This window comes from Lithobates pipiens, unplaced genomic scaffold, assembly GCF_037356315.1.
Source record: "Lithobates pipiens isolate NorthernLeopardFrog02 unplaced genomic scaffold, aLitPip1_a1.2 Scaffold_69, whole genome shotgun sequence".
Classification (NCBI taxonomy): Eukaryota; Metazoa; Chordata; class Amphibia; order Anura; family Ranidae; genus Lithobates; species Lithobates pipiens.
In genome coordinates this window covers 1,720,450-1,743,794 of record NW_027507891.1, presented here as the reverse complement: position 1 = coordinate 1,743,794, position 23,345 = coordinate 1,720,450, and the positions used below count along the sequence as shown (strand labels likewise).

Genomic DNA, 23,345 nt, shown 5'->3' with positions numbered 1-23,345 from the left:
GTATAGGGTTAAAGTTAGGTATAGGGTTTAGATTAGGTTTAGTGTACAGTATAGGGTTTAGATTAGGGTTAGTGTACAGTATAGGGGTTATATTAGGGTTAGTGTTAGGTATAGGGTTTACATTAGGGTTGGTGTTAGGTATAGGGTTTACATTAGGGTTACTGTTAGGTATAGGATTTACATTAGGGTTAGTGTTCGGTGTAGGGTTTACATTAGGGTTAGTGTTAGGTATAGGGTTTACATTAGGGTTAGTGTTAGGTATAGGGTTTAGATTAGGGTTAGTGTTAGGTTAGGGTTTAGATTAGGGTTAGTGTTGGGTATTGGGTTTAGATTAGGGTTAGTGTTCAGTATAGGGTTTAGATTAGGGTTAGTGTTAGGTACAGGGTTTAGATTAGGGTTAGTGTTAGGTATAGGGTTTACAGTAGGCTTAGTGTTAGGTATAGAGTTTAGAATAGGGTTAGTGCTAGGTATAGGGTTTACATTAGGGTTAGTGTTAGGTATAGGGTTTAGATTAGGGTTAGTGTACAGTATAGGCTTTATATTAGGGTTAGTGTACAGTATAGGCTTTATATTAGGGTTAGTGTTCGGTATAGGGTTTACATTAGGGTTAGTGTTCGGTGTAGGGTTTACATTAGGGTTAGTGTTAGGTATAGGGTTTAGATTAGGGTTAGTGTTAGGTATAGGGTTTAGATTAGGGTTAGTGTTAGGTATAGGGTTTATATTAGGGTTAGTGTTAGGTATAGGGTTAAAGTTAGGTATAGGGTTTAGATTAGGGTTAGAGTTAGGTATAAGGTTTAGATTAGGGTTAGTGTTAGGTATAGGGTTTAGATTAGGGTTAGTGTTAGGTATAGGGTTTATATTAGGGTTAGTGTTAGGTATAGGGTTAAAGTTAGGTATAGGGTTTAGATTAGGGTTAGAGTTAGGTATAGGGTTTAGATTAGGGTTAGTGTTAGGTATAGGGTTTAGATTAGGGTTAGTGTTAGGTATAGGGTTTAGATTAGGCTTAGTGTTAGGTATAGGGTTAAAGTTAGGTATAGGGTTTAGATTAGGTTTAGTGTACAGTATAGGGTTTAGATTAGGGTTAGTGTACAGTATAGGGGTTATATTAGGGTTAGTGTTAGGTATAGGGTTTACATTAGGGTTGGTGTTAGGTATAGGGTTTACATTAGGGTTACTGTTAGGTATAGGATTTACATTAGGGTTAGTGTTCGGTGTAGGGTTTACATTAGGGTTAGTGTTAGGTATAGGGTTTACATTAGGGTTAGTGTTAGGTATAGGGTTTAGATTAGGGTTAGTGTTAGGTTAGGGTTTAGATTAGGGTTAGTGTTAGGTATTGGGTTTAGATTAGGGTTAGTGTTCAGTATAGGGTTTAGATTAGGGTTAGTGTTAGGTACAGGGTTTAGATTAGGGTTAGTGTTAGGTATAGGGTTTACAGTAGGCTTAGTGTTAGGTATAGAGTTTAGAATAGGGTTAGTGCTAGGTATAGGGTTTACATTAGGGTTAGTGTTAGGTATAGGGTTTAGATTAGGGTTAGTGTACAGTATAGGCTTTATATTAGGGTTAGTGTACAGTATAGGCTTTATATTAGGGTTAGTGTTCGGTATAGGGTTTACATTAGGGTTAGTGTTCGGTGTAGGGTTTACATTAGGGTTAGTGTTAGGTATAGGGTTTAGATTAGGGTTAGTGTTAGGTATAGGGTTTAGATTAGGGTTAGTGTTAGGTATAGGGTTTATATTAGGGTTAGTGTTAGGTATAGGGTTAAAGTTAGGTATAGGGTTTAGATTAGGGTTAGAGTTAGGTATAAGGTTTAGATTAGGGTTAGTGTTAGGTATAGGGTTTAGATTAGGGTTAGTGTTAGGTATAGGGTTTAGATTAGGGTTAGTGTTAGGTATAGGGTTTATATTAGGGTTAGTGTTAGGTATAGGGTTAAAGTTAGGTATAGGGTTTAGATTAGGGTTAGAGTTAGGTATAGGGTTTAGATTAGGGTTAGTGTTAGGTATAGGGTTTAGATTAGGGTTAGTGTTAGGTATAGGGTTTAGATTAGGCTTAGTGTTAGGTATAGGGTTAAAGTTAGGTATAGTGTTTAGATTAGGTTTAGTGTACAGTATAGGGTTTAGATTAGGGTTAGTGTACAGTATAGGGGTTATATTAGGGTTAGTGTTAGGTATAGGGTTTACATTAGGGTTGGTGTTAGGTATAGGGTTTACATTAGGGTTACTGTTAGGTATAGGATTTACATTAGGGTTAGTGTTCGGTGTAGGGTTTACATTAGGGTTAGTGTTAGGTATAGGGTTTACATTAGGGTTAGTGTTAGGTATAGGGTTTAGATTAGGGTTAGTGTTAGGTTAGGGTTTAGATTAGGGTTAGTGTTAGGTATTGGGTTTAGATTAGGGTTAGTGTTCAGTATAGGGTTTAGATTAGGGTTAGTGTTAGGTACAGGGTTTAGATTAGGGTTAGTGTTAGGTATAGGGTTTACAGTAGGCTTAGTGTTAGGTATAGAGTTTAGAATAGGGTTAGTGCTAGGTATAGGGTTTACATTAGGGTTAGTGTTAGGTATAGGGTTTAGATTAGGGTTAGTGTACAGTATAGGCTTTATATTAGGGTTAGTGTACAGTATAGGCTTTATATTAGGGTTAGTGTTCGGTATAGGGTTTACATTAGGGTTAGTGTTCGGTGTAGGGTTTACATTAGGGTTAGTGTTAGGTATAGGGTTTAGATTAGGGTTAGTGTTAGGTATAGGGTTTAGATTAGGGTTAGTGTTAGGTTAGGGTTTAGATTAGGGTTAGTGTTGTGTTTCAATGTTTTTATTGATTCTTATTGATAAAACAAAGATTGCATGTTACATACACATAGTAAAACATAAATCTGAATATCATTGTAATTATGAAATACAGAATTTGAAAATAAAGCAACAATATGAATTGATATTTGGCATAAGATAGAAATGCATAGATCAATAAAACAAAATTAAACAAAAAAAAAAAACACACTTGTAAATATCTATCATATAGATGAAATTACTCCAAGCTGGATAAAATTGATTTAAACAACACATGCGTATATATGGAGTCATATTAGTCGCATACCTACATCTCAGAAGAAACCAAAAAAAGGTGTAACAAACTAGAGTAACAATGAATCTGTAAATTCCATATTATCTCACGCACCCCTAATGGGATCAAACTGTGCGCGAATATAATTTGAGTCCTAACATCAGACTATATATAAGGTAGTGGTCTGTATGGCTTTAATCTGAGCTACAACCAACATGGTTGTCTACCTTATAAGGGATTAGTATCCAGAATTGAGTACAAGCTGCTATATAAGAGCAGTGAAATGTAATTTATTCTATTATATTATGTTGGGGTCCCCAGGTCAAGCTAAACAGGGACAGATATTAGGGTGTTATATGTAGTCGAGCACTTAAAAGGTGACCAAAATGACCACGTTTTAATAAATTTAGTATGAGTATCTTTCGCTTGAGAGATCAAGCCCTCTATTTCAGCTATTTTCTCTATTCTGCGGAGCCATTCAGAAATAGCGGGGGGAGAGGAAGAACGGGGACGCAAAGCTTTGCTGCATTTATAAGATGTAATGTGAGGGATCTTTTATAAGTGGATTGCGGAATAGATGTATGATGCAGGAGGTATTGAGCTGGCGTGTAGTCTGGGGTATAGGTTGTGATTTTAGTGATGAGCTTATGGACTTCCTTCCAATATGGTTGGATTAAAGGACAATCCCACCATATGTGGAGAAGAGAACCGTGCGCTAGATTACATCTCCAACATGTGGGAGGGATAGTAGAATGGAATTTGTGAATTCGGTCAGGCGTTCTATACCATCTAGAGTATAATTTGTATCCATTTTCTTGAGCGGTAACATTTAGGGAGACTGAATGTATGTGTGTATATATGTTTTGCCAGTCCTCGTGTGTTAAATCCAAGGACAGTTCTCTAACCCATTTCTTACATGTGGTGTCATTTGAGAAAGAAGCATTTGGGAACATTAAAGAATAGGTAAATGAAATGAGGTGTCTTTGAGGGTCTGTTTTGGAGCATAAGTTTTCAAACGGCGTATGGTCTCTATACCACAGAGATTGGGAGTTATAGCTTTGCAAAAAATGTCTTATTTGAAGGTATTTAAAGAAAGGAATCTTCATTCCAGGGAAACGAGCTAAAATTTCTTGAAAAGATAATATCTGACCATTGTGATAGAAGGATTTGGCTCTCATGGGTTCCACTGCAGATATGTCAGCATCGGATTTAGGCAAAATACCAGGAGGGAAGTCCGGATTCTGGTCAATTGGGGTTAGTGGGCCCGGAACTGAGGCAATGTGTAGCTTCTTGCGAACTGAATGGAAGATTTGTAACGTGGGAGCTATTAGAGGATGTGATCTGACCTCATGTGTTCATTTTTGTGGATTGATCCATGGTAAATAAGACATTGGTAAATGGAGGACAGCTTCTTCGATACCTATCCAGGCCTTTGTCTTGTGATGTAAATGCCAATCTAATATTCTAGTCAGATGACAAGCCCAGTAATACTTTTGAATATCTGGAAGACCTATTCCCCCCTTCAATTTTGGGGACACTAGCTTACCCCATTTGACCCGTGATGGTTTCTCTGCCCAGATAAATTTTAAACATAATCTTTTGTATGTGGAGAAGAAAGCTGGCGGTAGTTTTATAGGAATTGTTTGGAGTAAATATAAGAGTCTAGGGAGCGCATTCATTTTTATAATCGCTGCCCTACCAAACCAGGAAAAATTGCCTTTGTTCCAGTCTTGAAGGTTACTCTGTATGGTTTTTAAAATGGGGGCGAAATTCTTATTGTAAAGATCAGGTAGTTTTGATGGTAATTGTATCCCTAGGTAGGTTATGGCTGATGCATCCCAGCCAAACGGGAAATTGGACTGACATTGCGATACAATGGAATCTGACAGAGAAATGTTGAGTGCTTTCGATTTGGATAAATTTATTTGGAGGTTGGAGATTTTTTTGAAAAGGTCAAAATCCTTCAATAAGTTCGGAATTGTTATGATGGGATCAGTAAGAAAAAGAAGAATATCATCTGCGTAAGCCGCTAATTTGTAATGAGTATTTGCTATTTCAACTCCTTTAATATCTTTGTTGGCTCTAATTTTGCTTAGAATAGGTTCCATGGTTAGTATAAATATAAGGGGGGATAAGGGACAACCCTGCCTAGTTCCATTCGACACGGAGAAAGCATCCGACAGAAGACCATTAACTCTGATTTTTGCTGTTGGGGATGAATATAAGGTTAAGATATAGTTCATCATGCGTTCCTTGAAACCTATTTTGCGTAAGACTTCCGTCATATAGTCCCAGGCCACTCTGTCGAACGCTTTCTCCGCATCGAGGGAAAGGAAAAACGCAGGGGTGTTGGAAGATGTCAGCCAATGATGAATATTGAGTGCCTTCAAGGTATTGTTCCTAGCTTCTCTGCCTGGGACAAATCCCACTTGGTCCAGAGAAATCAAAGAGGACAGTAGAGGAAGTATACGATTAGCTAAAATTTTTGCATAAAGTTTCACATCAACATTTATTAACCACTTCCCACCCGGCCAATGCACATATACGGCCGGGTGGGAGCCGTCTACTCCTGATAGGACGTTCAGGAACGTCCATCAGGAGGAGCGGGATCGCGCGCGCGCGTGCCCGCGCAGCGGCGCGATCCCGATGCGCCCGTGTCACCGGGACACGGCGCATCTCAGATCGGCAGGAGGGCTCTGTGATTGGCCCTCCTGATCACATGACGGCCGTGTCCAATCACGGCCGTCATGTGATGTAAACAAACAGCCGGTTGCTAGGCAATCGGCTCCTCCTCTCCTCACACAGAAGTCATCGCTGAGGAGAGGAGAGCAGATTGCTGCAGCCGGCTGATGATCAGTGAGTATGAGCTGTTTTTTACAACTTTTTACTCACTGATCTTCAGTCTAGTGTAAACACACAACACACCACACAGTGTAAACACAGTCCCCACATATGTCCCCATAACACACATGTCCCCAAAACATACATGTCCCCAAAAAATAAAAACACATGTCCCTAATAATAAAAACATGTCCCCCACATATGTCCCACTAAAATCACTTGTCCCAATGATTATCTGCACACATATGTACGTGATCACCTGCACACATATGTACATGATCATTTGCGTACATATGTCCGTGATCACACAAACCAATTATTATACACTTAACGGAATTTTTTTTACCAAAAACATGTAGCAGAATACATTTTGGCTTAAATTTATGACAAAATTTGATTTTATTGGATTTCTTTTAAAATAGAAAAAAGAAAATATTGTTTTTTTTCCAAATTTCCGCTTTTTTGCGCTTATATCGCAAAAAATAAAAAACGGAGTCGTGAATAAATCCCACCAAAATAAAGCTCTATTTGTGCGAACAAAATGATAAAAATTTAATTTGGGTACAGTGTAGCATGACCGCGCAATTGTCACTGAAAGCGCTAGAGCGATGAAAGCTGAAAATTGGGCTGGGAAGGAAGGGGGCGAAAGTGCCCTGTATTGTAGTGGTTAAAGAAATGGGCCTTTAGTTAGAAACTATAGATGAATCTTTATTTGATTTTGGTATCATAACTATATGGGCTTCTAAAAGATCTTTATTTTTATCTGAGAGGGTATCTAGGGAATTAAAGGTCTCTAAGAACCTTGGTATGAGAACTTCAGTGAATGTTTTATAGTAACTAACTGGAAGGCCATCTGGGCCAGGGCTTTTGTTTGGCTTCATAATTTTGAGGGCTTCCAGCGTTTCTTCCCTGGTAAGAGGTTTATCTAAATCATCTGCCTCCTCTTCAGTGATAGGGTGTGGACCATATTGTGTAAGGAAATCTTGTATTAATCTTATCATGTCCTTGTTTGAGCCTGTCTGCGAATGGGATTGTATGTTGTAAAGTTTAGAAAAAAATTGTTTAAATTGATTTGCAATTCCACTGGATGATTCTATTTTATTCCCTTTGGGGTCCGTTATGTAATGAATGGTAGCATTTGCTTTTTTAGATTGCAGGGCTTTAGCTAAAAATTTGCTGGATTTATTCCCAAACTCATAGAAGGTTTTTTGTGATAGGGCATATTTGCGACGTATGGATTTCCCTAGTTCTTCTAGAAGTTCTTCCCTAGTTTTTAATAACTCTTGAAAAGTTTGATCAGCCAATGATTGTTTATGCTGTCTTTCCAGGGAATTAATTTTATCCGATAATTTGGATATCAGAGCTTGCCTAGCTTTTTGACATTGAGCGTTTATAGAAATTAGTTCTCCCCGTATGACACACTTATGTGCCGCCCAAAGGGTAACCGGGGTAATTTCGGAGGAATCATTCTCCTGAAAATACTGCAACAAGCGATCATTTATACGCTTTACATTTACTGGATCGGTTAAAATAGAGCTATTCATTTGCCAGATTGATTGTCTAGTGTTGGATGTAAAAAATGTGATTGTGAGAGAAATAGGGTGATGATCTGAAATTACCATTGGGTCAATTGTAGCTTGATGAAGTAGATCCAAATCCGGTTGTGATAAGAAGAAGTAGTCTATTCTTGTGTATCTACGATGCGGAGGGGAATAGAAAGTGAAATCTTTACAGTTTGGGTTCAATGTGCGCCAAGTATCGTGTAACTCCAGGTTAGATAGCTGTGTTTTTATTGCCCGAAGAGCCCTGTGTGTGATAGAGGAGGCACCTGAGGACGTATCAAGTGAGGGGTTCAAGGCCAAATTGAAATCACCCCCGACAATGAGCATGCCTGCGCAAAATGTACTAAGGTTTTGTAAGGCATCGCGGAAATAAGGAACGTGTTGTTTGTTAGGGGCGTACAAATTGGCCAAAGTAACGAGTTTGTTATGCAATTTGCCTTTTAGAAAAATATATCTTGCATTAGTATCAATCAAAGTATCTTGGATCTGCAATGGGCATTTTTTAGATATCAGAATAGATACTCCCTTTGATTTGGAGTCTGGATTAGTGGCATGAAATACTGTTGGATAATCTGGATTGAAAAGTTTGGGGATATTATCTGATCTAAAATGTGTTTCTTGGAGGTATACAATGTCCGCTTTAGATTTTCTTAGTAACATAAACAACTGAGATCTTTTTTCTGGAGTGTTAAGACCCCTTATGTTTAAAGAATATAGCTTGACCTGGGGAGGAGGGCCGTGTCTTCCTGCAAGAGACATTGTATGTTTTGATTAGTAGCTTTCTTTTTGGATTAACTTTGGCAATAGGGGAAAGGGGGAAGGGGGAAGGGGAATAGACCAGGTTATGTGATAAGGCTAAGATGGTGTAATGTGGGGAAAGGTCTGAAGCAATAACCGAGCAGGTTATGGGATCTACCCAAGACCTGTGTAAAATCGGAGAAGTACAGAGCAAGGCCAGAGAAAGCCTACATAACACAGGCCAACTCTGGTCCAAGCTACTGTGTGGGGGTTGGATAAAACCTCACGGAGAACAGGAGAATGAGTGACATGGTAATCCGCTGTTATCAATGCCAAATGCCTATAAAGGTGTAAATATGAGAAACTAAGGAAAATTTGTGTTGATACCGGTCATGTATTTGGCATGGGTGTGGAAGTACGAAATATCTAATTATGATAATAAACCCAAGCAACTACATGAGTGACGCAAATCAGGACATGGTGTATGCGAGTAGAGACTTGTTTTGTGGAATCTGCAAATAAAAATACTGAGATGTTCTCACATAAAAAAATAAAATAAAAAATAAAAAAATAAATTGTAAATTTATAAAGCATAGCAGTATCACGCCTATATAAACTTATACTTCTTTGGAAAGAACTAGAAACCCCAGGAACAGGAAAAAAAAAGAAAAATAAATAAATAAAATAAATAAATAAAAAAATAAAATTACAAAATAAAATAAAAAGTAAAATAAAAATAATGTAATAAAATAATTCTAGTGCAGTCGGAGTATTTTGGGCTTTCTTGAACCAAACTAGTATCTCCCAACTACTTGTGTAGTGTCTAATTGTATTGGTACTATACCTATGTATAAACCCATTCACGTTCCTTAGTATATCCACAACGGTGGAAGAAATATAACAATCTCTCACAGCCACATTCCAGTGGGCATGAGGATAGGTGGGGATAGTTTAAGGTAGAATCCTGGGATGGATTTATCAAGTGCTGGAAGTAAAATAGCCATACCTAAGCACTAACTAGGACAACAGCACAAGTAATAATGCAAAACTAACAATTTAAAAATGCGAGTCTCACTTAATGTCTTGACCGTAATGTAATTCAATAAAGTTTTCTAGTATTTCATCCATAAGAACGAGACATAACCATTATGATGATTCCACTAAAGAGGTATACTATAACACTAATATTGAAATTAAAATTAAAGGACAATTTTACCTATGATGGCTTAAAAAATACAAAAAAAAAATGCAAAAAAAAAAAAAGAAAATTAATAATGCTTCCGATTTTCCTTGGGCCTTGTTGGACCACCTTTATGCCTTACATCTCATTTAAACATAGCCTAGCTTGACTGTTTCTAGGTATCATACAGAGGATGATACTAGTTCATTGGTCTCCTCAGAGCAGGATAACCAAAAACAAATCCTAATAACCGTAGTCCTACGGGTGTGATAAGGGGGGAGGGGAGTTCTGCATTGGAAAACCTTATATAGGACTAATTAACTGCTGGAAATTGAACGAAACAGACTGAGCAGTAACTAATATCAAAGCACTATAAATGAGGATGAGGATGTTTAAAAACTGTGCAGTAGTACTTTCCTATGTACTCTTCTAGTGGGAACATGAGATTTGAATTGTGTAAGAGAATTTATCATATCCAATCTATAACAGTAACTTAACCCCATAATTTATATGATGTTGACAGTCTCTAATCAGTTTAACCAAAGCAGATGAGTAAAGTCGGTGTAAAGAGGCTAGAAAAGGCATCTTGTACTATGCAATAAACCCATTGAATGAGGAGATTATAAACAACCATGGATTAAACCAGTATACTCTCCAGGCTTGATTGTTAGCGTTGGTAAACACGGTTGCGCTGTGACCCGTGGTCCCTTCTGGCCCTTCTAGGTCGCGGTGATTTAGGTGAGCTTGTACCGTTGTGTTGTCTTCTTGTGGACATTGAAGACCTGTCGTCTGATGGAGATCTGCGATGACGGTGTCGGGTCTCCTGTGCCTCCATAGGCTCTTCGTGTTGTTGTTCTTTTTTAGTCGCAGATTGTCGGAATTCAGCGTACCAATTTGGGACTTCTGCTAGAGGAATGCCCATGGTGTTGCAAAAGGATGGTAGGTCCTCGGGCACTCTCACCAGAGCCGTGCGACCTTGAAATGTAGCTGAGAGCCCAAAGGGGAATTTCCACCTGTACAGAATATTTTTGGCACGTAGTGTGTCTAATAGGGGTTTTAGGTCTCTTCGGTTCTTCAGAGTAATGCCAGAAAGGTCTTGGTATATATGAATCTCCGCTGCCTCAAACATAATGTGAATCCTGTTTCTCGCTTTGTGAAGAATGTCTTCTTTAAAGTGGTTGTAAACCCTTACAAACCACTTTAACCTACAGGTAAGCCTAGATTAAGGCTTACCTGTAGGTCCAAGCAATATCTCCTAAACCTATATGGTTTAGGAGATATTTGCCTGAAAACGGGCACCGCTGTCTACGGCGCATGTGCCGTAGACAGCGGCGCGCAGGCGAACTGAACGCGGCAGTTCCAAAAATGGAGCTGCCGCATTTGTCGACTCCCGTGCGCATGCGCGGGAGTGACGTCATCGCGGCTTCGCCGAATGACAGCGGCGGAGCTGCGAGACGCCACCAGCAAGATGGATGCGGCGGACTACAGGGGAGAGCGCGACTTCGCTGGCTCCTGTGTCAGGTAAGTGACACATAATGAGCTACTATGCGATGCATAGTAGTCCATTATGCTTTACCTTTGCAGGGAAAAAAAGAGGAAGTAAACTCATCAGGGTTTACTTCCTCTTTAAGTTTATAATCAACCAAACAGATCACCACATCCCTTGGGGGATCATTCTCCCTGCCTTTAGGTTTGAGGGCCCTGTGAATTCTTTCCATTGCTATGTTTGTGTGCACTGGTCTGTCTAGCAGGTCACTGAATATAGTAGTAATGGCAGACAGTAAATGATCAGAATCCACAGCCTCTGGTAAACCTCTGACACGCAGATTATGTCTTCTTCCTCTGTTATCCAAATCTTCTGTGTGTCTTTGTATGTCTCTAAGCTGTAGTGTGTGAGCATCTATTTTATGGGACATTCTGTGCAGAATTGTATGATGCTGGGCAGCTGTGTTTTCTACCATCGTAACGAAAGAACGTCATCACATTCTGAACAATCGGATTTTCCCACAACTTTGTCTGACCGTGTGTATGCAACACCAGTTTAGGACAAAATCCGTCGTAAAAAATCCGCCGTATTTTGTTGTCGGAATGTCTGACGGTGTGTTACGGGGAATTAGTATTGAATTAGTTTATCGTGGTGATTACAAGTTTTTTTCGGTCTTTTGAAGTCCAAATAAGGAGAACCTGAGACAAATTTTGGTGAAATGACTCTGCACATCCCTACGCAGTGTGGATAACAATAGATTGCCTATAGGAAGAAGGTTGTCCTACATATGCACATATTGGATCAGGATCTTGGCGCGGTGGATCCCGCGCTCCTTGTTCAGTCCTCCATATTTTGGACATCTATGTGACAGATTTCTATACTTTGCGATTATCTGACACATCTCCTCCGTACATCTCCTGAGGGACATTCAGGCCGAGTCACATCTATGAGCGCATTTAATGACATGAGGAAAATGCATCCAAACTGTTTTTACTCCCCATATCACATCGATCGTTTACCTTCATGTTGTTTCTATATGTGAGATGGGGCTGCATTCAGAGTGAATGGCACATTTACATCACGTTTTTCTGTGTGCACCTACGCACACTCATAGATTTTAATTCATCATCAGAAGATAACTCCAGCCAGACAGCTGAACCCACATTTTGTATCATTCATAGAAAATTGTTGAGGGTATTTGTCACACAAAGCCCAGTGTTGTGATACGTTCGGCCAGTCCTGATATTCGGGGAACAGCTGGGACTTTCCTGGAGAGCAGCCATAACTCAGAGATCCCCGTGTTCCGCTCTGTAAACTCCGAGCTGACACCGGGAATGCCGTGCGCGGTAATAAATGATGTATTGGTGCCATTAAACAAGAGATCCTTGAAGGAAATTGTCAATAATTCTCCAATCCCCCGGACATCCCATCATTAGATGAGCCTACAAGCACATTGATTGCTTCTACGAGCAAAAACACCCCCACTTGTGATAGGAGGCCATGCCGTACCATGATGGTGGAGAGAAACCGGCACCTCGGCCTGTCAGTGTGCCCCGACATCCCACATTCTGAATGGAATAGTGGGGGGATTATCTCACCTCTCTATGGTAAATCTAGATAAGCCTTTTTAACCCTTCACCCCAAAAGAACCCTTCTGTCAGGGCTGGCTTAGCCCTTCCTTTTTTGGGCTGGCTGCTCAGCTTCCGGCTAATTGCCAGCTCTCATCTCTCTCCACAGTCACCCAGCTGTTCCTGATGATGCTCGTCTGACCTGCCTACTTAAAGTGGGGTACCCCCTAAAAAAAAAAAATTAAAAGTCAGCAGCTACAAATACTGCAGCTGCTGGCTTTTAATAATCGGACACTTACCTGTCCCGGGTTCCAGCGATGCGGGGGAACGAAGCCCCCCCCTCGCTCCCCGCTCCGCTCGCGGCGCCGTCATGCATACTGTGGGCACCCGGCTGTGGCTTCACAGCCGGGCACCCACTGCGCATGCGCGAGCGGCGCAGGGCGCCGTGATACGCCGTACAGTCACCTGGGACACGTGACAGGTCCCAGGTGAATGTGCGGCGCGAGGGGAAGTGATGTCACCAGCCCGGGCAATGAAGAAGGCAGACTACGAGGGACCCCCTAGCAACCGGTATTTAGAGGTGAGTAAAAAATTTTTTTTTTGCCAATTATTTTTTTTTGATTTTTTTTAAGATTTTTAAGTGGTTTTATTTTTTGGGGGGCAACTCCACTTTAAAGCTGTAAAGCTCACTTCATATTTGCCTTCGCCTTGGTCACATCACAAGAAACCATCTCCTGCGGTTCTGTTTAAAGACTGGCTTGCTGACATCCCTTCTGGCTTCTTATCCTGCTTGCTGTTGCTCTACTTGGATCCCTGACTTCTGGCCTGGCTGACTACCCGATCTGGTTATTGAACTTTGGCCTGGCTGACTACTCGATACGGTTACTAGACTCTGGCTATGCTTTGACTACGCTTTTTCTATTTACCTTTTTATTTTTATTTAATAAACAAGTGCGATTTCATTGTACTTCTGTCTCGGTCTGATTCATGGTTTCTGACACCTTCAAATTATGTTCAGGTCTACAGGGACCCAACCCCCCCACCAGTAAGAATGCTCCTTACATTGGTGGTCAGTGGGAAGAACGTTCCTCTTAAAGACTGCTAAAAAAGATCATTATTGTCATACAACTGACTCCAGAAATCTGCAAACATCATCAAATGGGGGGACAATAAACCATGGTTCAAGGCATTGGTCACATACACTAATCAGCCATCATTTTATAACTAACCACCCACCTAATATTGGGTAGGTCCCCTTTTCCTGTCCCGTCTAGGCATGCACTCCACAAGCCCTCTGACGGTGCATTGTGATATCTGGCATCAAGCTGTCACTAGCAGATCCTTTAAGTCAGTGGTCATCAACCCTCTCCTCAGGGACCACTAACAGGCCAGGTTTGCAAGATAACTGAAATACATCATAGGTGATATAATTTGCTGCTCAGTGATTGCAGTATTCTAATCTGCATCTCCCCAAGGTAATACATAAAACCAGGCCTGTTAGTGGGAGGTGGAACCTCCATGGATCAGACCTGTTTTTCCAGCATGTCCCACAAACCTTGATTGTATTGAGATCTGGAGAATTTGTAGGCCAAGACAACACCTCAGACTCATTTTTGTGTTCCTCAAACCAATTTTGAATTCATCAGACCAGGCCACCTTCCTTAATTGCTCCGTGCTCCAGTTCTGATGCTCATATGTCCATTGTAGTTGCTTTTGGCTGTGGAAACGAGTCAGCATGGGCACCTGACTGGTCTGCAACTACACCGCCCCATACACAACAACTTGCAAAGCTCTGTGTTTTCTGACACCTTTCTATCAGAATCAGGATTCACATGTCGGCATTTCATCCCCACCTCTATTAATGAGCCTTCCCCCCACCTTTATCAATGAATCTTCTCTCCCCACCTCCATCAACAAGCCTCCCCACCCCCATCAAGGAGCCTCCCCCCACCTCCACCAATGAGCCTTCCCTCCCCACCTCCATCAATGAGCCTTCCCTCCCTACCTCCATCAATGAGCCTTCCCCAACCTCCATAAATGAGCCTTCCCCCACCTCCATCAAAGCGCCTTAATCTCCCCCACCTCCATCAGTGAGCCTTCCCCTCCCTACCTCCATCAATGAACTTCCCCAACCCCATCAATGAGCCTCCTCCCCACCCCCATCAACCCCCAACTCCATCAGTGAGTGTTCCCTCCCCACCTCCATCAATGAGCATTCCCTCCCCACCTCCATCAATAAACCTTCCCCCTCACCTACACCAATGAGACTTGCCTTCCCTCCCCCTACCTCCATCAGTGAGCCTTCACCTCCCCACCTCCATCAATAAACCTCCCCGCCACCTCCACCAATGAGCCTCCCCTCCCCAAATCCATTAATGAGCCTTCCCCCTACCACCCTCATCAATGAGCCATCCCCCCACCCCCATCAATAAGCCTCCCCCACCTCCATTAATGAGACTTCCTTTCCACTTCCATCAATGAATGTTCCCTCCCCACCTCCATCAATGAGCCTTCCCTCCCCAACCCCATCAATAAGACTTCCTTCCCCACCTCCATCAATGAGCCTTCCCTCCCCCCACCTCCATCAATGAGCCTCCCACCACCTCCATCAATGAGTCTTCCCTCCCCGCCTCCATTAATGAGCCTTCCCTCCCCGCCTCCATCAATGAGCCTTCCCTCCCCACCTCCATCAATGAGCCTTCCCTCCCCACCTCCATCAGTGAGCCTTCCCCTCCCCACCTCCATCAATAAACCTCCCCACCACCTCCACCAATGAGCCTCCCCTCCTCAAATCCATTAATGAGCCTTCCCCCTACCACCCTCATCAATGAGCCTTCCCCCCATCCCCATCAATAAGCCTCCCCCACCTCCATTAATGAGACTTTCTTTCCACCTCCGTCAATGAATGTTCCCTCCCCACCTCCATAAATGAGCCTTCCCTCCCCAACCCCATCAATAAGACTTCCCTCCCCACCTCCATCAACGAGCCTTCCCTCCCCCTACCTCCATCAATGAGCCTCCCACCACCTCCATCAATGAGCCTTCACTCCCTGCCTCCATTAATGAGCCTTCCCTCCCCACCTCCATCAGTGAGCCTTCCCCTCCCAACCTCCATCAATGAGTCTTCCATTCCCTACTTCCATCAATGAGTCTTCCCTCCCCCACCTCCATCAATGAGTCTTCCCTCCCCCACCTCCATCAATGAGCCTTCCTTCCCCTCACCTCCATCAGTGAGCCTTCCTTCCCCTCACCTCCATCAATGAGCCTCCCACTGTTTCCATCAATGAGCCTTCGCTCCCCACCTCCATCAATGAGCCTTCCCTCCCCACCTCCATCAATGAGCATTCCCCCCACCTCCATCAGTGAGACTTCCCCTCCCCACCTCCATCAATGAGTCTTCCCTCCCCCACCTCCATCAATGAGCCTTCCTTCCCCTCACCTCCATCAGTGAGCCTTCCCCTCCCCACCTACATTATTAAACCTTCCCCCCCCCCACCTCCATCAATGAGCCTCCCCACCCCACCTCCATCAATGAGCCATCCCGCCCACCTCCACCAATGAGCCTTCCCTCCCCACCTCCATCAATGAGCCTTCTCTCCCCACCACCACTGAAGAGCCTTCCCTCCCCCCACCTCCATGAGCCTTCCCTCCCCACCTCCATTAATGAGCCTTCCCTCCCCACCTCCATCAATGAGCCTTCCCTCCCCACCTCCATCAATGAGCCTTCCCTCCCCACCTCCACCAATGAGCCTTCCCTCCCCACCTCCATCAATGAGCCTTCTCTCCCCACCACCACCGAAGAGCCTTCCCTCCCCCAACCTCCATGAGCCTTCCCTTCCCACCTCCATGAGCCTTCCCTTCCCACCTCCATTAATGAGCCTTCCCTCCCCACCTCCATCAATGAGCCTTCCCTCCCCACCTCCATCAATGAGCCTTCCCTCCCCACCTCCACCAATGAGCCTTCCCTCCCCACCTCCATCAATGAGCCTTCTCTCCCCACCACCACCACCGAAGAGCCTTCCCTCCCCCAACCTCCATGAGCCTTCCCTTCCCACCTCCATGAGCCTTCCCTTCCCACCTCCATTAATGAGCCTTCCCTCCCCACCTCCATCAATGAGCCTTCCCTCCCCACCTCCATCAATGAGCCTTCCCTCCCCACCTCCATCAATGAGCCTTCCCTCCCCACTTCCATCAATGAGCCTTCCCTCCCCACCTCCATCAATGAGCAGCCTCATTTGGAAACAATAATTTGTTATGTATTGCTAAATGCACATAAAAGTGCACAGGTGTGAAGCCAGCCTTGGTGAGTGCAAGGCCTGGGGACAACATTAATCTCAGCTGGGGGCCCCATTGACACTACATAAGGCCCAGCTGAGTGCCAGTACTGCCATGGACTGTGCTATGGTCCCATGTTCCCATCTTAAGGAGGCTCCGCCTTCGGGTTTCCTTTCAGGTAGATTGTGTTGTAGTTTCCTGAAAAGCAAAATATCTAGAAGGTGTGTTTACAGCCAGATCTGCTCAGGTTTGGTTGATATGAGCATCACAGACACTCCCTCCTGCATTACTAATCCTCTGCTCTGATTGAATGTTTTCTTAGGTGAGCCCCTTCCATGGATTTCCAGAGTCCTCAGAAGTTCTGATGGCATCTCAGAAGCTGATCCGGGAACACAGCGAGATGTGTGGCCCGTCCAATCACATCCTCAGGCAGGTAAAGCAAACAGATTATTCAGAAACTCAATGTATAGTGTTGTACAGGTGTTTTTTCTTCATTATAGTCAGTGTGATGGACCCCCATACTGTAGAGGAGTATGTCCGCCCTATAAGCTTCCCTTTGCCGGTAACAGCATGATCCAAGACTCCTCAGCCCACCCATTCACTTATTGAGACATCAAGGTGGATAAAAGCATAAAACTTCATTAAAGAACATAGAGACACAGGGCTGGGTAACCTGTATATCCAATCACATGAGGAACAAGTAAATTTATACTTATCAACACATCTACAGTGCCTTGCGAAAATATTCGGCCCCCTTGAACTTTTCAACCTTTTGCCACATTTCAGGCTTCAAACATAAAGATATAAAATGTTTATTTTTTGTGAAGAATCACCATCAAGTGGGACACAATTGTGAAGTGGAACGAAATCTATTGGATTTTTGAAACTTTTTTAACTAATAAAAAAATGAAAAGTGGGGCGTGCAAAATGATTCGGCCCCCTTGCGTTAATACTTTGTAGAGCCACCTTTTGCTGCGATTACAGCGGCAAGTGGCTTGGGGTGTCTCTATCAGTTTTGCACATCGAGAGACTGAAATTCTTGCCCATTCTTCCTTGCAAAACAGCTGGAGCTCAGTGAGGTTGGATGGAGAGCGTTTGTGAACAGCAGTTTTCAGCTCTTTCCACAGATTCTCGATTGGATTCAGGTCTGGACTTTGACTTGGCCATTCTAACACCTGGATACGTTTATTTGTGAACCATTCCTTTGTAGATTTTGCTGTATGTTTGGGATCATTGTCTTGTTGGAAGATAAATCTCCGTCCCAGTTTCAGGTCTTTTGCAGACTCCAACAGGTTTTCATCCAGAATGGTCCTGTATTTGGCTGCATCCATCTTCTCCTCAATTTTAACCATCTTCCCTGTCCCTGCTGAAGAAAAGCAGGCCCAAACCATGATGCTGCCACCACCATGTGTGACAGTGGGGATGGTGTGTTGAGGGTGATGAGCTGTGTTGCTTTTACGCCAAACATATCATTTTGCATTGTTTGGTGTGTCTCCCAGGTGGCTTGTGGCAAACTTTAGACGAGACTTTTTATGGATATCTTTGAGAAATGGCTTTCTTCTTGCCACTCTTCCATAAAGGCCAGATTTGTGCAGTGTACGACTGATTGTTGTCCTATGGACAGGCTCTCCCACCTCAGCTGTAGTTCTCTGCAGTTCATCCAGAGTGATCATGGGCCTCTTGGCTGCCTCTCTGATCAGTCTTCTCCTTGTCTGAGCTGAAAGTTTAGAGGGACGGCCAAGTCTTGGTAGATTTGCAGTGGTCTGATACTCCATTTCAAAATGATCGCTTGCACAGTGCTCCTTGGGATGTTTAAAGCTTGGGAAATCTTTTTGTATCCAAATCTGGCTTTAAACTTCTCCACAACAGTATTACGGACCTGCCTGGTGTGTTCCTTGGTCTTCATGATGCTCTCTGCGCTTTCAACAGAACCCTGAGACTATCACAGAGCAGGTGCATTTATACAGAGACTTGATTACACACAGGTGGATTCTATTTATCACCATCAGTCATTTAGGACAACATTGGATCATTCAGAGATCCTTGCTGAACTTCTGGAGTGAGTTTGCTGCACTGAAAGTAAAGGGGCCGAATAATTTTGCACGCACCACTTTTCAGTTTTTTATTTGCTAAAAAAGTTCAAAATATCCAATAGATTTCGTTCCACTTCACAATTGTGTCCCACTTGTTGGTGATTCTTCACAAAAATTTAAAATTTTATATCTCAGAGTTAAAGAACACAATTTATAAAATCAGAATTCTTTTCTCCGGTCTGGGAAAGTCCAGACAGTGAAAAGCAAGTCAGTCAGTGATGATTTACAGTTATTGCCCCTTTAACAAGAATCAGAGCTGCAAGTGTTGGTTGATGTTGGTCAGAAGGGGTCGGAGTTCCTTTCACATCTTCATCCTGTTTTTGGACAATCCGCATGTGCCTTGACACCTTCCATGGTGATTAGATGAAGGGGTTGGGGCTCCTTGTGTGGGTATAAATGTTGGGGGATCTTCCTGACACTCGTGCAACTGAAGAAGTGTCATGGATGAGCTGTAATTCCTTGTGCATTGCTATGGCTGGAAATCTAAGCACAGTACTGCGCATGCATCAGTCAGACATAGAACCAGACCTCAAGATTGCAGCCCCCACTACCAATCTACTGGCCAGACAGCAATAGTGGCCCCTACTGTGAATAACACTGACCAGGAAGACACGAGGGTTCCTTATGTGCACAATGCCAGCCAGGAATGATGCCAGGGGCCCCTACTGTGCACAATGCCATCCAGGAACAATGCCAAGGGCCCCTTCTGTGCACAATGCCATCCAGGAACAATTCCAAGGGCCCCTTTTGTGCACAGTGCCATCCAGGAACAATGCCAAGGGCCCCTTCTGTGCACAATGCCATCCAGGAACAATGCCAAGGGCCCCTTTTGTGCACAGTGCCATCCAGGAACAATGCCAAGGGCCCCTTCTGTGCACAATGCTGTCCAGGAACGTTGCCAGGGGCCCCTACTGTGCACAATGCCATCCAGGGATGATGACAGGGCCCCTATTGTGCACAATGCTGTCCAGGACGATGCCAGGGGCCCCTACTGTCCACAATGCCATCCAGGAACAATGCCAAGGGCCCCTTTTGTGCACAGTGCCATCCAGGAACAATGCCAAGGGCCCCTTCTGTGCACAATGCCATCCAGGAACAATGCCAAGGGCCCCTTTTGTGCACAGTGCCATCCAGGAACAATGCCAAGGGCCCCTTCTGTGCACAGTGCCATCCAAAAACAATGCCAGGGGCCCCTACTGTGCACAATGCCATCCAGGAACAATGCCAGGGGCCCCTTTTGTGCACAATACCATGAGCCTGGACTGTGCACAATGCTGTCCAGGAACGTTACCAGGGGCCCCTACTGTGCACAATGCCATCCAGGGATGATGACAAGGCCCCTATTGTGCACAATGCTGTCCAGGAACGATGCCAGGGGCCCCAACTGTCCACAATGCCGGCCAGAAACAATGCCAGGAACAATGACAGGGGCCCTACTTTTGTACAGAGGGGTATAAAGGCATCAACATGTAAAGTTTAAGAATACTTTGTCACAGAGTTGTGTGTTGGAAAAGGGATGTGACAGCCCAGCACCCAGCTTGGGTGCTGTGCTTCCATTAGTATACAGCTTCCTCCAGTCTGGAACTGGGTAACATAGCGGCATATTGCACCCAAGATACTAAATGGGACGCGCTCAGATGCAAAACTGGAACTCTGTATTGAAAACTTATACAGAATTTATATCTTACACCAGATGACATGAGCCTGATCACATTATTATATGCAAAGGGAACAGTATGCAGGAATATAAATACCATAACTAAGGAACAGCCGACAGATAATATATGCTACTCCCCCTCTAGGAACCAATAGCCGACAGTGATATAATTAACATGAGCTAATTTACTGATCACCTAGATCATCCTAGGAGACCAGACCATTCGGCACCTACAGCCCTGAATACAAATTGCAATACACATTATTACACGTATAAACACATAAATGAGAAGACAGACAGAAACAATAGGGGATCCAATTAACAATGGGAGAAATACACTTGACACGTAATGCCGAAACTAATATGCCGTTTTATTGATATCTCATTTGTTTGCTCTCACAGGAGCAGACGGTGGAGCTGATCCCGGTTACACATGTGCAGTATGAATACAGAGGGAGGAGCCTGTCATCCCACGTGTACGGTCGGGAACGCAGAGTATATGCCAAGCACCACACTCCCAGCCTGTCCTGTGGCTGCGCAGTCATGTGATGGACTGACTGACCTTCTAGCATACTTCTCGGAGACTGCTGTAAAACCTGCCAATACCTCGGAATATGATTGAACTCTCTGCTATCATTACTCCTGGTCTCCTCAGGGGGGGAGCTTATAGTGCATTGTTGGGATTATGCCCCATGTGGACACAACTCTGCAGAGCGACATTTTTTTTTATTCTTTCACTATAAAGATAAATTGTAATGAAGACACTTCACATCGCAATATAACCGCAAACAATAATAAACTCTGAGGGCCCATTCACAATCTTGGTATGGTGACAAATTCACTATGGGGGTATAATGACACATTCACATGATGGGGGTATGGTGACACATTTACACTATGGAGGTATGGTGACACATTCACACTATGGAGGTATGGTGACACATTCACACGATGGGGGTATGGTGACACATTCACACTATGGGGGTATGGTGACACATTCACACTATGGAGGCATGGTGACACATTCACACGATAGGGGTATGGTGACACATTCACACTATGGAGGTATGGTGACACATTCACACTATGGAGGTATGGTGACACATTCACACGATGGGGGTATGGTGACACATTCACACTATGGAGGTATGGTGACACATTCACACTATGGAAGTATGGTGACACATTCACACAATGGGGGTATGGTGACACATTCACACTATGGAGGTATGATGACACATTCACACTATGGGGTATGGTGACACATTCACACTATGGAGGTATGGTGACACATTCACACTATGGAGGTATGGTGACACATTCACACTATGGAGGTATGGTGACACATTCACACGATGGGGGTATGGTGACACATTCACACTATGGGGGTATGGTGACACATTCACACTATGGAGGCATGGTGACACATTCACACGATAGGGGTATGGTGACACATTCACACTATGGAGGTATGGTGACACATTCACACTATGGAGGTATGGAGACACATTCACACGATGGGGGTATGGTGACACATTCACACTATGGAGGTATGGTGACACATTCACACTATGGAAGTATGGTGACACATTCACACAATGGGGGTATGGTGACACATTCACACTATGGAGGTATGATGACACATTCACACTATGGGGTATGGTGACACATTCACACTATGGAGGTATGATGACACATTCACACTATGGGGTATGGTGACACATTCACACTATGGAGGTATGGTGACACATTCACACTATGGAGGTATGGTGACACATTCACACTATGGAGGTATGGTGACACATTCACACGATGGGGGTATGGTGACACATTCACACTATGGGGGTATGGTGACACATTCACACTATGGAGGCATGGTGACACATTCACACGATAGGGGTATGGTGACACATTCACACTATGGAGGTATGGTGACACATTCACACTATGGAGGTATGATGACACATTCACACTATGGGGTATGGTGACACATTCACACTATGGAGGTATGGTGACACATTCACACTATGGGTTATATGGTGACACATTCACACTATGGAGGTATGGTGACACATTCACACTATGGGGTATGGTGACACATTCACACTATGGAGGTATGATGACACATTCACACTATGGGGTATGGTGACACATTCACACTATGGAGGTATGGTGACACATTCACACTATGGAGGTATGGTGACACATTCACACTATGGAGGTATGGTGACACATTCACACTATGGGGGTATGGTGAAACATTCACACTATGGAGGCATGGTGACACATTCACACGATAGGGGTATGGTGACACATTCACACTATGGAGGTATGGTGACACATTCACACTATGGAGGTATGGTGACACATTCACACGATGGGGGTATGGTGACACATTCACACTATGGAGGTATGGTGACACATTCACACTATGGAAGTATGGTGACACATTCACACAATGGGGGTATGGTGACACATTCACACTATGGAGGTATGATGACACATTCACACTATGGGGTATGGTGACACATTCACACTATGGAGGTATGGTGACACATTCACACTATGGAGGTATGGTGACACATTCACACTATGGAGGTATGGTGACACATTCACACGATGGGGGTATGGTGACACATTCACACTATGGGGGTATGGTGACACATTCACACTATGGAGGCATGGTGACACATTCACACGATAGGGGTATGGTGACACATTCACACTATGGAGGTATGGTGACACATTCACACGATGGGGGTATGGTGACACATTCACACTATGGAGGTATGGTGACACATTCACACTATGGAAGTATGGTGACACATTCACACAATGGGGGTATGGTGACACATTCACACTATGGAGGTATGATGACACATTCACACTATG

The 23,345-nt window shown here is 43.7% G+C and overlaps 1 protein-coding gene across 3 annotated transcripts in view; it reads left to right on the top strand.

Annotated features, from left to right (window-relative positions):
• The window catches only part of LOC143959282 (protein SSUH2 homolog), an 80,263-nt gene extending 58,991 nt beyond the window's left edge, over nucleotides 1–21,272 (top strand). For all 3 annotated transcript variants that reach the window (XM_077467959.1, XM_077467958.1, XM_077467960.1), the window contains 2 exons: nucleotides 17,026–17,136; nucleotides 20,856–21,272. In XM_077467959.1, the coding sequence (XP_077324085.1) occupies nucleotides 17,026–17,136; nucleotides 20,856–21,002 (258 nt within the window). In that variant the 3' untranslated portion in view covers nucleotides 21,003–21,272. The remainder of the gene's footprint in view (nucleotides 1–17,025; nucleotides 17,137–20,855) is intronic.
• The last annotated feature ends 2,073 nt before the right edge of the window (nucleotides 21,273–23,345 follow it).